Consider the following 15,792-nt stretch of genomic DNA (forward strand, 5'->3'; position numbering starts at 1 on the left):
TCGTCGCTGTCGTAGAGGTCGTCGTGGCGAAGCCTCCACTCGTACTCCACGTGGACGTGATGGTCGAACAGGTCGGCCTGAGCCTGCAGCAGCTGCACAGATTGCGCTGCGGTGACTGCACTGATTTACTGTCACACAGACGTCGTGGCGTTAAATTGATCGGAGGCGACGCACTCACCAGCTTCTCGCAGTGGCCGTGCTTCAACCTGCGAGCCACGTCCAGCGCCGTCTCTCCCAACTCGTTCTCTGCTCAGACGTAAACAAGAGGAAACGTTGTCATGGAGACGCGGAAAAGTCATTTTACTGCTCCGTGAATTTTCCACTCTGTCTTTGTAAAATGTTCCATTTATTAAGCTGCATTTAAAGACCCTCTTTCCAAAAAACGTCTACACCATTAAATTCAACCCCACAAATGTCATCTTTAAGAATAGTTCCTTTTTTTATTATTATTATATTTATGAGTCCTTACTTACTGGACATATTCTTCAAAGTCTTATTCACATTCTTTCCATAAATATCCTGACCTGAAAGTTCTCACATTTTCTAAAAAATTATGCTCATGTTCAAAACGTCTGAAAATTATTAATTTAGGGGCAAGAGACAAGTGATGCATGGGTTCTGTTCGTGTGTGTGTGTGTGTGTGTGTGTGTGTGTGTGTGTGTATTACTGATGAGTGTGTTGGCCCGGGCTCTCAGCAGCAGCCTCACACAGTCGCTCTTGTTGTGCAGACAGCTGTAGTGCAGCGCCGTGTTTCCTGCCGATGTCTGCACGTCCACGTTAGAACTTCAAAAAAACCAAAACAAACACGTTGACACGTTACCACACGGGCATGAAACAACACACGAGCGCGTGAATCATCGGCAGAGCCCAACCGACCAGTTCTGAGCCAGGAAGTCCAGGATGTGCAGCGACGTCCTGTCAGCCAATAGGACGGCGAGGTGGAGCGCTGTCTCACCTTTCTCCTGTTGGCATGGAGACAGCTGGGTTTAAGTGAGGTCAGATTCATGGGTGTAGCTCTCCGTGTGTGTGTGTGTGTGCACCGGCATGCTCACCTGTATGTGCGAGTGCAGCGGCTGACTCAGCTCCGTCCTCTGAGCGTACAGCTGGATCAGACTGTAGATGTCGCAGTTCTTTGTCGCCTCCTGCAGGCCGAGCCGCAGCGCTGCAGTGTTGCTGTGGCTGCGTCTCACAAAGTGAATGTCCTGATACTTTGACAGGATGAAATCTTTACGCTCAGTCCTGCGAAAAGGGCAACAACACACAAATCCAATTAAGAAAAAATGAATGAAATCTATTTCCTGCTAGCACATCAAACAGCTATATGGATGTCCTCTTACATGTGGCTGTGTTGGGAGGGCTTCATGGACGGACTCAGCAGATTCGCCTCCAGTATTTCATTAAAACCAGAGTTGCCAACATTCCTGGCCAACTGGGCGAGTAAGGTTAGAGTTAGAGCCTTGTAAAAACCGACATTTACTATGCATACAAATCCAACACAACTAGCTAAGCTAACAAGCTAATCCATCAACAGCTAGGTTTAGTAAACATGATAAACCCTTAAAAGCTTGGATGGATATTGTGCTGTAAAGATAACAAAGTCCAAACTGTCGAGACAGAAGCCGTGAACATCTAAGGTAAGGGTCTAACTCAGAAGAATAAAAGTAAGATGATTTTATTTTAAATCTGACTGTATTTGGTTTTGAGGTTATGTCATGCTACCAAAGCCAGCCATCTCAAGTGTGGACTAACTGCAGGTTAACTTTTCGCTCATAGTTCGTACCAACAGATCAGACGTCCCCAAGCTGTCCAGACTCAGAGACTGGATCCTGGAGACGTGGACGCCCATCTCTCTGTGGATCCCTGAACATTCAATACAGGTGAGGATGCCCAAATTGGTCGAGAGCCATCCGGGATCTGCAGAGAGAGAGAGAGAGAGAGAGAGAGGAGAGAGGGAGAGAGAGAGAGAGAGAGAGAGAGAGAGAGAGAGAGAGAGAGAGGGAGAGAGAGAGAGAGAGAGAGGGAGAGAGAGAGAGAGAGAGAGAGAGAGAGAGAGAGAGGGAGAGCGCTGTCACTGAATGGAGCATACAAAGTAAATATCTAATGTTTACTTCCCTTATCAAAAAACAAAGACATTCATTCTTTTCATGATCATGAGGTTGATAAGATGTTTGAAAAAAAAGTGGAAACTTTTTGTGAAAGTGAAAATTATTATGTCCAAAAACAAAATATGTACAGCATGTGTTTACGTTGACTGAAGAGTAAGAACATGATCTTTTTGGAATAAAGAGTTTTTTATGATTTAAAAAAAATAATGGACAATCGATTTTTAAAATGGTTGCCTTTTATTTTTCTTTAAATTGTCTTTTATTTAATATTTCCCTCTGTATCTGATGTTTCCTGATATTTTTTTTAAATTATTTTTTATTTTATTTTATATATTAAATTTTTTTATTTTTTTATTTTATTTTATTTTTTTTAATTGTATTTATTTTTTCTGTAGCAATAAAGGAATATTGGTTTCCTTTGGTCTTCAGCCTGCCAGGCTTTGGAGGTAAGGGGACGGGCCTTTATAATGTTGGAGCTGCTGCTTAAACAGGTGTGGTAGAAGTCAGGTATGGTGCTGCTGATATTAACAAGTTGACATTAAAAAAGCTTCAGCCGGGGCTGAACGTCCATGTTTGGTTGGGGGGGGGGGGGTTATTGTTACCTGGGGCTCCACAATCACAGCAGCTGTTGTTTCCCGGCATCCGTCTGACATCATCAGTGATGGCTCGAGTCAGATCCTCCACGCTGCTCTCCCCTCCTCCTCCTCCTCCTCGTCTCCCCCCATCCAGAGCGGCGTTCAGGGCCTCCTGCTTGCTGTTACTCAGCACTGAGATCCACCTGCGGACACAAACACACACCCACGTTTGAACACTTTGTTTATCCGAATTTTGTTATTATCAACATAAATTCAGGATAACATCACCGACAGCTTCTCAAAATGAACGCGTTACTCACGCCACACATTCAGCATCGTCCTCAGCCAGGAAGTGATACGTACGATTATCTGGAGGACAAAGCAACAGATAATTACAGCGTCTCCTTACACACGTCTATTTTATTTAAACTGCACCCCTTACTTCTGTGTATTACGGGTAAGTTCCCAGTAGTTTAATAGCAATATTTGTTTTATTGTGTTGCTGTACTATTTCAAGACGTCATGCATAAAAGAGGAACTAATCATTTTCATAAATCTGCTTTTCTTTACGTAGCTGTTCTATTCTTTGTCTTACGTGATATGAGGTCGAAACATTTCTTGTCCTCGACACTGGGTTTGACCTGACAAGTGAGCAGGTTCAGCCTGGTTGGAGGTTTATTAGGCTGAGGGGACGGAAGAGAAGGCGATCAATATCGATATCAATCAATTAAATATCAAACAAAATAATCATTATGTAACAGCTTTGAGAAATACATGAGAAAAAGGATCTGACATTGAGGTTTATAAGTTTATGTTAAAATCACAGGTAAACCAAACTTTCTCATACACACACACACACACACGTCTAATTACATAGACTTTCCCAATATAACATATAACCACTGCTTGCCTCATTTAATCATTAACCATTTCTGTCTCAAAAATCTTAACACATATCAATATATCATGATTTATAAGATGACGGGAGCATTGTGTTTTTAAAAAGTAACAACGTCCCCACATTGCGTGTGTGAGTGTGTGTGAACTGAATCAAGTCCCCAAATGTAACGAAAACAGCCGAGCTCACGGTTGCATGTGCGATGGTCAGGTAACAGTTGTGAACTGAACATTTCCTCTTCTGCCACATTTTTCTCAACCTGAAACACAAATAGAAAGATTTAGTTTCACTTTGGACTCTTCTAGTGATAATGCGTGTGTGTGTGTGTGTGTGTGTGTGTGTGTGTGTGTGTTTTATAATTTTACCCATCACTCTTCTTATAGAGGAAGCCGGTTCGTTCGGTCCCGTACTGTTTGTCTCCCAGCAGCTGATGCATACTGTACACCTGCTTAGGTAACGTGTCCTGCACACACCAAAACACACACAAATTCATTATTAAGATGTTAAGAAGTGTGTGTGTGTGTGTGTGTGTGTGTGTGTGTGTGTGTGTGTGTGTGTGTGTGTGTGTGAATGTACTTGTATTGAATGCATTGTTATACATCTACCAACAGGAGACCACTGTGAGAACAAAAGTTACTGTTTTAGGTCGATGCTTTTAATGATGATAAAATCATGTCCAAGCCTTCTAGTAAAGTGTGATAATGTGTTTAAGTAGGGGACCTGCACACACACACACACACACACACACACACACACACACACACACGCACACGCTAACCCTCATTAATAAGCTGCCTCACAGTATCAGGATGTTAAAAGTTTGTGTCGGTGTTTGCATCTCTGACCTGCTCCGTGTGAACGACCGGCCTCAGCTGATCTCTGAGAGACACGAGCTGCCTCTTCTCCTCATCCTGACGCTGCTTCACCTGCAGACACACCACAGCTCACCTGAGTCCTGCGTGTCAAGACTGCCTCCATTTATCTCAAGTGCTAAATCATCCGGCAAATTGCTTTTTTTTTAAAGGAAGTGGGAGAATATTTTGAATAACAGTGCCCTGTTATTTCAAAATCAAGTCGAGATATGATAAATAATAAGCTCACATGATTGACATACATTTAGATGTTTAACCTTTTCACTATTATTTAAGTACTAAAGGTAATAACAAATAATAATAATAATAATAATAATAATAATAATCACATTATTAAGTGACTATATATTTGTAACCCAAGCTGAACCGACAGCTACAAACAATACTTAACGTGCTACAACAACCAAAAACATTTCAGCGTCCACCAACACTGTCCAGTGTTGTTGTTTTATTTTATTTTTTTGTTTTTTTGCAACAAACCTGTGTAAAGTAAAATTAATGTTTCAACATAATTTTAGAACATTTCATATAAAAATTTTATTTAGTCTGTTTTTTTTGGGTCTGCTGCTTTGGGTCTGTTTATGTGAAAATTTGAAAAATAAATAATTAAATAATTTTTAAAAAAAACAGGAAGAAGTTGGAACAAAGAAGGTGCATTAAATAGCCGGCTGTGGTTTTGATGAACTTGCTCTTTTATACAGAGTACAAGCTGCTGCAGATACACTCTGCCTGGCTGCAGGACGAACAGATTTACAATGTGATTTTGTCCCTGGTACCACTAGTCCCCCCCCCCCCCCCCCCCCCTCCCCCCCAAACCCCTCCTTTATGTAATTGTTAATTGTCTACCTCAAATAATAAAGTTTTCCTTGAAAGGTTTGAGGTCTTTGATTTCTAATTCAAACAAAAAGGGTAAAAACAAAGTTGCTGTATTTGTATTTTTAGTCTGTAACTGCTGTGCTTATCAAACCTCCTGTTTCCAAAACTGTGAAAATTTAACCAACAGTTCAAGTTCTCATCTTTTGTCAGGACAACTCTCGTACATGCATTAAGCTAATAAGCTAGCTATCTACATGTATGCTAGCACCCCCGAGGGGCTGCAGAGCTACAGAGGATGCCGTACCGTTGCCAGGACTCCGTTCAGTTCCTCCATGTACTGCTTCAACCTCTGAGTGGTGGACACACACTCCTGCAGGAAGCTTGAAAACACACAGACACAGCAGGGAAGTAACACAACCGTGTCTGCTTGCTAAAGCTAGGCATGTTCATTTGTCTGTGTGTTTTTACTTGTTGTGGCTGTGGTAGTGTTTGATGAGGTTCTGCAGCAGGTCGACTCCTCGCTTTGTCTTTATCTCATTGACCTTAATCAGATACTGAGAGAGAGAGAGAGAGAGAGAGAGAGAGAGGGGAGTCTAGTTATTGTACATAAAGGAGGCTGCACATGTGATAAGAGATAGATTTGTATCAGCGTATCTGGAAGCAGGATGGGAGGACCAACAAGCCAATGAACAAGAAGAGGAAGAAAAAGAGCAACTAGGACAAGAAGAAAAATAGGTGAAGGCAAGAAACCAGGAAGACAAAGGTGGAGATAACATAAATAGCGCAAAATGAAAAAGCTGACGGAGGAGTAAGAGGGTGAAAAAGTAAAACGAGATGTATTAAGTAAATGAGCGGGGGGGGCATTGCTGACCTCGCACATGCTCAGTTGGAAGGAGCGTCTCTCTTTCTCCAGCTCCTCTGCGATTTCTCCCCCGCTCACCTCGTTCCTCACCATCCCGTACTGACGAGCCAGCTCCCTCTTCTCCTTCTCCACCTGCTTACTGAGAACACAGACGCGCCCGCTTTAACCTGCAGCCGGCTGAAACTTTAAGAGGAAGAGGAAGGAAGGTTCGGACGGGTTTGCATGTTCTCTCTGTCCATGTGTGGGTTCACTCCTGGCACTGCAGCTTCCTCCCACAGTACAAAAAAAAACACTAGTTGCATTAGCTGTTGACTCAAAATGACCCGTAGGTGTGAATGAATGCGAGTGTGAGCGAGCAGCTGCTTTGGGCCCCTGACCAGTAGGGGGCCCCATTGAGGGCTCATAAAACCAAAATTTGCACATTTTGCAATGACCGTAGGAAACCTCCCTAAGGAGGCCCCATGTAAAAGCACTCACTCTTGTTGCCTTGCAAAATGTTGCACGAGTTATTGGTGTGAAAACCAAAATTTGTTAGTGAATCTAAACCAATAAAAACACAAGAAGGAATTATTGGTTTTTAGGAGAGAAAAAATAAACTGTACAAAAAGGGGAAGGGGAGAAAGCATTGGGACAATGGCGGACATTATGGTGGTGAATTTGTCGGGCTGTAGGGCCCCCCCCCTTTTTTTTTTTTTTTTTTTGCATGGGGCCCCAATAAACTCGCCCCTGACATTTCCCCCAAGAAACAAGCGTCATACAAAATAGTCAGACGGATTTTTTTTTTTTTTTTCACTTCTCGGCCCGTTTAAATAAACAAACACACAACAAACATCTGATAATATTGAAAGACATACTGTAGGTGCAGAGGGACCCAAATGGCCGATCGCAGGGGGAATACATGGCATGCATATAGGAACAGAGAACATGAGTCATGTGACCCGACCCACAGTGTTTGTTTGTCACTCACAATCTGCTTTCGTAGTCTCTCCACGCTTTGTCAAAAGGCTTCTTCAGATCCTAAGAGGAAAGACATCAGAAACGTTGGATTCACTTTCATCACATTTCAACCTGTTTTCATCGACTGTATGAAAGTAAAGCAGGTGAAGTCTTTACCCCCTTCACCTCCCGCAGGTCTCCTTTAACCAGAGAGTCCAGGAAGAAGTTGATGTTGTGCAGCATGCTCTTTAACTGCAAACACAAAAACACAAATCTCACTGCTGAAAGAACATAGGTACCACTTCAGGGTGTTGTTCCTTTTTTTTTTTTTTTTCACTGATTTTTTTCCAGATAAATTCTCGCAAGAAAAACTGCAACCAGTCTTCAACCACTTATCGCACCTCGGGATCTTTATTGTGCTTTCTTGAATGTTTCTGTCTTGTTATAAACTGGTTAAAACACAGTTAGTTTTGGTACAGAGCACTTAAAAGGAAACGTACGTCTGTAATTAAAATGTTTCACATCTGGGATCTGAATGGTGTAACGTGGATTGTGTATTTTCAGTCAGAGGGTTTCTGAGTGGAGTTTGGAATTTAAAAACAAAGCCAGCTGATTCAATCAAAGGTTGTCCAGTGGAGGTCTGGGACCAGTAAAGGGCCAGTTCAAGACTTTTAAGAGCTTCTTGGTTTTTTTCAATTAGAGGCTGAACCAATCAGTGTGTTCGGGGGCCTGTTAAAACTTTATCACAGGGTTTTAATCCCACTTTTTTTTTTTTAAGGATTAAAAATTGGACAGATTTCAAGTCAATCAAATATTTTCAATTAAATTATTTTCAAATGGAAATTTGGAACCAGTTCAACCCCAACAGTTTTGTTAAGCAAATGATTTCCCAGGAGATGTTTTCAGGGCAACTGTTTTTTTTTTTTGTAGTTTTTTCAAATTACGTCTCAGGAGCCAATCAGAAACGTTTAGTTTCGAATGGTTTCGAAGATCCACTGAGCAAGCAAAGTTACAGCACACATGCGTCATAGGCCTGAATGTGCTGTAAACCAACGTCAAACCAAGCGCAGGTCTTCAGACCTCTTTCATTTGGTATCCGATATAACCGAAGACTCACCAGGTTCTTCATGGGAGAGAGGAGTTCTTTAGAAAAGTCCGCCAGATGACAGAAGGCGGAGCCGACTTCTGACTCTCCGTTTGAGTGACAGTTGACCGACAGCTTTTCCATCGAGTTGATGTACTGCTCCATGTGAGACACGTGGTCTGATGAACAGAAATAGAGTTAGAACATTTTGTTTTTATCATAGACCGTCTATGAGAATCTTAAACCTGCTGTTTACACTAAAAAAGGAAGTCTTTGGCTAAAACACCTCAGAGCCCAGTTTACAGCTTGGGCTGTAGAAAACATGGACGTAGTAGTGACATCACCCATCGCTTTCAGGAGAGGTGTTTTGAAGCCAAAAGATTGTAGTTGATATTTTGTAAATGCTAACTCTACCTAAACTTTAGAAGAGGTTGTGTTGGACATTTTAAGATGGAGATTTTTTTTATCTTTTGCAGAAATCCTCGAGTGAGGAACTGCAGTGTTTTCTCACATCTGCATTGGCTTGATTTTGTGGTGTGTTCAGGTCTTCTGCAACACACTACAATTATGAGCAATGAAGACTGCAAAGTCTGTAGCTGCTGATGGAAGCAACATATATTTGGTTCATAATTTTCATGGTTGGTGAAGATAAATAGATACAATACATAAATAGAAGTTCATATTGTACACAAAATGTGATTAAAAAGGTATGTTTTGGGGTTAATTTATGTACCTTTTATTTTGGTTACAAACCCATGTATATTGAGTGGGGAACATATTTCTTGTTCCGTTTGATTGCGTTGTTGGGGGGGACAAATTAATAGGTGGCGCATTAAGAAAGCAGCATGGGACGACAAGTGTTTGATGTGGAAGGCGTTAATGGAGTCTCGGATTGAAAGAAACTTTATTCCCTTGGAGTTTATGAGGCCAATGAGGTCTGATTATTTCTGATATGTGAAATCAATGTGTTTTCTTTTTTGGATGTCAGACTAGTTGTAAGTTCTGTTTGCTTATTTTATTAGTTCATTATTTGGCACTGTTTTGGCATCGTTGGTAACGTGAAGAAGACGTGGCTAAATAAATGAACGAACGACTTCGGAGGGAGCAACATTTACTGTGTCTCTTAATTGATTAATTTGCAACCCTGCAGGTTTCCAAACAGCACCAACCAATGGGAAGCATCATGGCGGCTACATTCACTTCCTGTAAAACAGTCTTTTTCTGTATCGTTGTGTTTACCTTGTCCTGCTGTGTATTTGGCTTTTGCAGCTTTCTTCATCTTCTGCAACACCAAACGGTCACTGTCCAGAACCTGAACACACACACACACACACACACACACACACACACACACACAATAACACAGAGAACAGTGTGTGAACATCCTGAATGTGTGTGTGCACTAATTCACCTGCTGACTCAACAGCCACACAGAGGACGAGCTTTTGTTCTCAGACAACAGACGGCTTTCGTCCTGCACGTGTGTGTGTGTGTGTGTGTGTGTGTGTGTGTGTGTGTGTGTGTGTGTCATCAGCCTGAATCTCCAAATGAAGCAGCTGAAGTCGAGTCTGACGCCGTTTTAAGTTGAAGCTAAGTTCTTAATTTTTAAGATATAAATCCGTCTGTCCTCGTAGATTTGGATGCACATATCCGAGGTATGACGGCCTCTTTTCTCACAGCAAACAGACTGAAGTGTCACAGATGGGAAAACACAGGTCTAACGAGGAACAATAACAGCAGCTCTGTTTTATTGAAGTGCCCCAGTTAGCCATACGAGTGTGACAGCATCCACCAAACACAGGACCTCATTAGCTTCTCTTTTTTTTTTTTTTCACTTTTTATCCCCACTGTGACGTTTCCAAACGTCTGGTGAAAAAAGTTTTGTTGTTATAAATCTAACAAGTAAATAAAATCAACTCACTCTATTCCCAACAGATCCCAAATCTAAGAGTTGGGCCAGAGCAGGAAAAACACAAACGTTGTTGTTATTATTGCCATGGCAACATCCGTATATATCTTCATGCTTTTCAGTTATCACATCACTAAATCCACTTACTCAATTCTTTCAAATGTCCCGAGGCTGCACTCAGAGTTTGGGAAAAAAAAAAATAAATAAAAAAAAAAAAAACGCTCTCTCCTTCAAGCATCCTCAGCGTTGAATAAAGCTGCAGAAAAAAAACCCATTTTACCTTAAATGAACTTCCTCCTTTGAAAACCTTTGACGGTCTTTAAAAACCCTCAGGAAAGACATGTCGCTGTTTTAATCCCTGGCTTGAAGTGATTTTCATAGATTGCTTTCATGGTCTGTATCCCTTCATTCCTTGATTGGTTTTTTATGTGACGCAGTGATTTGTTGCAACGTTTAGTTTTTTTATCTGAAGCTTTTTTTTTTTCTTCTTTTATCTGAAGTCTTGATCAGAGTCCCGCAGGATGTAAAACACTTTACTGGGAGTTTGAAGGACAGTGAAAGGGTGGCTCACTTCTCACTTTGACGCAGCACGCCGATCCTGCTTCTGTTCTGGCAGAAGGATTAACTTGCATAAGAGCTCCGCCTACGGACCGATCGATCCAATTGATCCTGGAGCTTATTGAGCAGATCGTGGGAGGGAAGAAAGGACGAGAACGTTCAGAAATTGGAAAACACGTTTATCTCTCCTCGATCATTAGTATGTCAGAGATGCTCATTAGGGGTTTTTTTTACTGATATAAACTCACAAAATAGACTGATTAGTAGTTTTACATCACACACAGATGTTTCATATTCACACACCTTTAAATGAATTCACATCTTCCTAAAGCATCTTTTTTTTTTTTTTGCTTTTCCCGTCTGAAAAGTGACTCATATGTTGAAATTTCTGAAGCTCTTTTCTTGGAGTTTTAAAATCTCTCCACAAATTAAATAAAATAAAACCAAGTTGTTGCTTCTTTTAATTTTTTTTTTTTTTTCGTGGTTCTGTTAGAGACCAACACAGCTGCAATACAGAACATCCGTACACAACATAAAAAAAATACATCCAAACGGATCATCAATTTAATGGATGAATTCCTGATTTTCTGACATCGTTTTGTAAACAGAAGTCAAATACCTCGTATCTGTGAATGTGCTGTAATTGGCCCATTTGGCTGATTCAGATCATCGTGTGCATGAATGGTGGAGCTGTAATATTAAAGGCCTTCATCTGGATATTCATCCATTTAGTGAACGTCTCTTTGCAGCTGCAGCTGTGTCCCTCTTTGCCTTCAAATTTGTCTCATATTGAATTTTTCGATTTGATTTTAAATGTGCTCGACTTGAATGAATGTTTGTGATTGGTCATTTGCTTAAACTTATGTTTATGTGGACTATAGTCGATCATTATGGGGTTTTTTTTTCCATGTACATTTTATATCCATGTTAATGTTGTTTTCTGTGAGGACACCAGGAACTCGGGTACAGCTATATCCTAGCAAATAAACAAACAAACCCTATTTGTCGAGGGAGGTGGTAAAACTACGTCCGCACTTTATGAAAATCATTTTAAACATATCAGCTGTGTTGCATTCAAAGACACCGGGATTAAAACAAACCATCTTCAGATCCTCATTAATTATTGTCTTCTCTTAGGCTCCTCCCTCATTACCATAACATGACAGTGAATACTAATGAGGATTAATCTGTTGCCATGGTAACGTATGCTGTCTCTGTTGGGGGTACAAAATGAGAAGGGGAAGGAGGGGGGCGGGGGTTGAGTCTGTTTTCCAGGACACTCAAGTATCCGAAGTCTTCAGGTCAATGCCTCCACTGACCAACGGTGTGTGTGTGTGTGTGTGTGTGTGTGTGTGTGGCCGGGGACAGCTGGTTGTGTTGGGGCCCCCTGACACAGAAACAGGCATCCAGCAGCAGCAGAAAAACTTCTCACCATCAGAATAGATAAACAGAAAACTGTCTGATAATTATTTCCACGACATATTTAAAGACGAGCCGTCGAAACACGACTTTCTTTAGACTTAAAAGTTGACTTCAGTAAAGTCATATTAACCAGAGAGGGGTCGCCTGTGGCAAACACAAGAGACCAGGCATCTCTCGTTTGGAAAAGACATCAAAGTCAGCAGGAAATAGATTTCACTTTAATTCTGTGGAGAATTTATTCAGTTAACTCTCATCTAGTATGTGGATAAATATAAATCAGACAGTAAAAGATGCTTAAAAAACACATCTTTAACTTTATATTAGGAGTCCTTATGTACTTTGAAATCATCCTTTAGGACTTTTTCTTGCTCACCCAAAAAAATGAACATCAGTAATTTACCCTTCCTAACTTTACCAATCATAACTAGTTCACCTTTCTTATAATCTTGTTCTATACTCCATTTTATTTAACTTAATACTTCTGCACATTTAGCTTTATTAATGTAAATATTATTTATCTTTTTTACCTTGTTTTATTTTATTTACCTTTTTCTTATCTACATTGCACCGTGGGGAAACGTAATTTCGATTTCACTGTATGTCTGACATATTTTGGAATTGACAAATAAAGAACCTTGAACCTTGAACCTTGAACCTTGAACCTAGTTTGTAACACAAGATAAAGGCAACATAAAAAATCTTCTAAGCTTAATTAATTAATGACACAAAAAGAAGATGTAGCTTCAAAGATGCAAACTCTTGAAACTTGAAAAAATAAATGAATTGGAAATGTTTCGGCCAATCAGTTCACTGATTTGTATTTCTTTCTTATGAACCTGTTTTATCAATAGTTTAGTTTAAAAAAAAAATTTTTTAAAAAAAAGTGCTATATTGACAGTATAGTGTCGGACGTTTGGGGTGGCATCTGGGGTGGCCCATCAGATTTCAAAAGGGGCCCCTGGTCACCCCTCTGGACTCGCCCCTGATGTGCTCAGCTCTTTAGAAAAGCCTAAATGTATTTATTGATTTCTACATTTTTCTGTGGGCGGCGTTGGTTTAGTAGAATAGAGGTAACTAAACTTAGCTTCACTAAGTGGTTGAACTCTACTGAGAGAAGTGGGCAAAGATCTACCGCGTACTCTGCCAGGAGCCGGTTGACTCACTGCAACCAAAAAGTATCTGATGGAGTTAAAAAAGGGCGAAAAGGAACGGAGCAAAACATCTTTATTTTTGACTCGGCAGATTCAGTTTTACATTTAAAGGATGCAAAAATAATTTGATTAAGAAACCAGATTTTAGTCGAAAATTAGCATTTGTGTTGCCCATCAACATAAATGTTTTCTTCTTCTTTTGTTACTGATGTTTTCCTTCCTACCTCGACTCTTCGGTCCTTTTTGTTTTTTGGGGGAAAGGTTATCATCTTAATCTAATCTTATTTATCGTATTTTCTGGTTAAGATTTTTACTTTAGTATCTGTGGGCACTTGACGATGTTTATTTAATGTTTGGATGTCTTGCAGGTTGTCATTGTATTCGTCACAGCAGCTAGCTTGCCTTGCACTGCTAATTCAGCTAATTTACATGCATAGCGAGTTATCTATGTAATGTGACTAATGTATGCATCATGTATGTAGCGGGCTTGGAAGTTTACATGGACGTCTCGGCTGTTCTTTTCTCTGCACGTCTTTGCATTTACGCTCGTTACAAATGATGTCACTGTTGTGTCTCCAAAGAGGATGGAAATGTGTTGCAACTGGGTTTAATCAAGGAAAACAACCGATAGGGTTCAGATTGGGGGGGGGGGGGGGGGGCGGGGGCTTCATTGGGGCCCAACACCTCATGTACGACCAGGGGGCCCCAAAACCGTTTAGTCCGGCCCTGGTTGTAGAGAATAAAGACAAACGGGACAGGTTCACCTCATTCATGACACGGCCTAGGTTATAAATAATCAAAATGAACAGCCCACTACGACCACCCAGAACCCCCCCCCCCCCCCCTGTGTTAGCACTGACCTCCTCCAGCAGGTAGACGGTGTTCCTGCAGCTGATCATCTTGGAGGTGAAGGAGGAAGTGGTTGGGGAGCTCCAGTCCTCCTGAACCTCCTGCAAAAACTCAGAAACGGACACACACTCCGGCATGGTGATCCTCAACCCGGAATACCACCGGGATCACCAGGAACAGGACCGGAACAGATTTACCAGGGTCCGGTACTGACAGACAAGATCCACACAAAAGAGCAGGCGGAACCCTACAACCGATCCCAAGAGGCAATTATGATAAAACAATCAAATCCTTGTATAAATTTAAGGTGAGATAATCCCATTAGAGCTGCATCCACAATCCCACAGCCCCGTGAAGATAATCCACCGTAAAACCGGTAATTAGAGACCTGATCCGGTGACTCTCCGTCAGTGTGACTTCACTGTGAACCGCAGCATCAGCCTCTTCTTCCTCCAAACAAAAGGTGATTAAATCCAGCTGGAAATAAATCCCATCAGCGATGATTCACAGAAAATACAAAAAGTCACACACCACCCAGTCAGTACCGCGTTAAAACCAGCCAGTCTCTTTTCGTTTGAGGAGGATTCATTCAGGGAAAACCCCACAAACCCGCCCGGGTCTCCGTGCGTGAACCAGCTGACAAAGAGCGGCTGAGGAGGTGAGCAGAGTATCCGACCCCCCGGGCACCCGCACCGGCTTCAGATGTGGAAAAGAACCCGGTGTCTGCTCTCCGCTCGGGGATCAGTTTAATGTCTTTTTCACTATCAGCTGTTTTGTTTTTCTGCTTTTCCTTCTTTATTCACCCCGCATGGAGTGGCGCGTTCACGATGCAGTGAGCGGCGGGGCTGTGTGCCGCGGGAGCGCGCAATGCTGACCGAGCACGGTGTAAAGCCCATTACAGCAGAGGATGTTTAATTCATGTCAAACACAAGGAAATAGTAAGGATGAGTATCAGGGGAGGCAAGAAAAAAATAATGAACGGAGTCGGGTTTTGGGGGGGGGGTTGCATTTTTTTTTTTTTGCATTTTTAGTACACAAGCGTAAAGTAGAAAATGGTTCTTGTTAGTATAAAATAAAAACAAAATTTCAAATGCAAAAGAAAAATCTTGCTCCTTATTTTTCATGGATTAGGGAGGGAGAAATTGCAATTTAAATATGTTGCCTTTTATTTTTTAAGAGCTAAAGACTTTAAAGTACCCCAACAAGAAATCACTTGAAGGCTTCATTAGGTGACTCTAGATTTACAAATAATAATAATAATAATACATATCTAAGTAATTAAAAGCCCAACAAAGAGACAACACTACAGCCTTGATGTGGTGCCTTTGGGACAACAAGGTCCGAGTCATGCAGCGCTATAAAAGTGTGACAGCAGGTTTATGAAATGGTTGAGATTTTTCTTTTCTTTTTTTTTTTTTTTAGTGTGCAAAGTAAAATACCCAAAGTTGTTTGAAGGCAGTCAACATTTTATCAGCATTAAATCAAACCATATATGTTCCTCTTCCATCATTTCCTTTCTGGTCTCCGGGGCAACAAGAATCAACATCATCTAAGTCTCAGAGGAAACAATCAGAGCGAGCGTCCGTAAACAAAACATTCCTAAGTTCCTGTTAAATCGGCCTGCAGACCAGGATGAAGTCTGACTGTTCTTTCTCCTTAACAGTAAATTATCTCATTTTTAAGGAAACAGTCGTTCCTGCTCTCCGGAGGATGATCCATTCAGACTCACAGACTGACTTCTCTCCTGCAGATAAA

The 15,792-nt window shown here is 41.2% G+C and overlaps 1 protein-coding gene across 1 annotated transcript in view; it reads right to left on the minus strand.

Moving 5' to 3' along the window:
• Positions 1 to 14,999, minus strand: part of unm_sa1614 (un-named sa1614) — a 24,879-nt gene extending 9,880 nt beyond the window's left edge. Inside the window, exons 1-21 of the mRNA XM_079341953.1 lie at positions 14,049 to 14,999; positions 9,388 to 9,460; positions 8,182 to 8,327; positions 7,242 to 7,316; positions 7,096 to 7,145; positions 6,138 to 6,267; positions 5,735 to 5,820; positions 5,571 to 5,646; positions 4,424 to 4,504; positions 3,944 to 4,041; positions 3,768 to 3,837; positions 3,276 to 3,363; positions 3,001 to 3,049; positions 2,708 to 2,883; positions 1,781 to 1,914; positions 1,338 to 1,429; positions 1,053 to 1,239; positions 877 to 962; positions 668 to 783; positions 179 to 246; positions 1 to 92 (exon numbers count right to left, since the gene is read on the minus strand). The exon at positions 1 to 92 is cut by the window's left edge and continues 16 nt beyond it. Of these exons, the coding sequence (XP_079198079.1) occupies positions 1 to 92; positions 179 to 246; positions 668 to 783; positions 877 to 962; positions 1,053 to 1,239; positions 1,338 to 1,429; positions 1,781 to 1,914; positions 2,708 to 2,883; positions 3,001 to 3,049; positions 3,276 to 3,363; positions 3,768 to 3,837; positions 3,944 to 4,041; positions 4,424 to 4,504; positions 5,571 to 5,646; positions 5,735 to 5,820; positions 6,138 to 6,267; positions 7,096 to 7,145; positions 7,242 to 7,316; positions 8,182 to 8,327; positions 9,388 to 9,460; positions 14,049 to 14,174 (2,099 nt within the window). The 5' untranslated portion in view covers positions 14,175 to 14,999. The remainder of the gene's footprint in view (positions 93 to 178; positions 247 to 667; positions 784 to 876; positions 963 to 1,052; positions 1,240 to 1,337; positions 1,430 to 1,780; positions 1,915 to 2,707; positions 2,884 to 3,000; positions 3,050 to 3,275; positions 3,364 to 3,767; positions 3,838 to 3,943; positions 4,042 to 4,423; positions 4,505 to 5,570; positions 5,647 to 5,734; positions 5,821 to 6,137; positions 6,268 to 7,095; positions 7,146 to 7,241; positions 7,317 to 8,181; positions 8,328 to 9,387; positions 9,461 to 14,048) is intronic.
• Between the last annotated feature and the right edge of the window lie 793 nt (positions 15,000 to 15,792).

This window comes from Symphodus melops, assembly GCF_947650265.1.
Source record: "Symphodus melops genome assembly, chromosome: 4".
Taxonomy (NCBI): domain Eukaryota; kingdom Metazoa; phylum Chordata; class Actinopteri; order Labriformes; family Labridae; genus Symphodus; species Symphodus melops.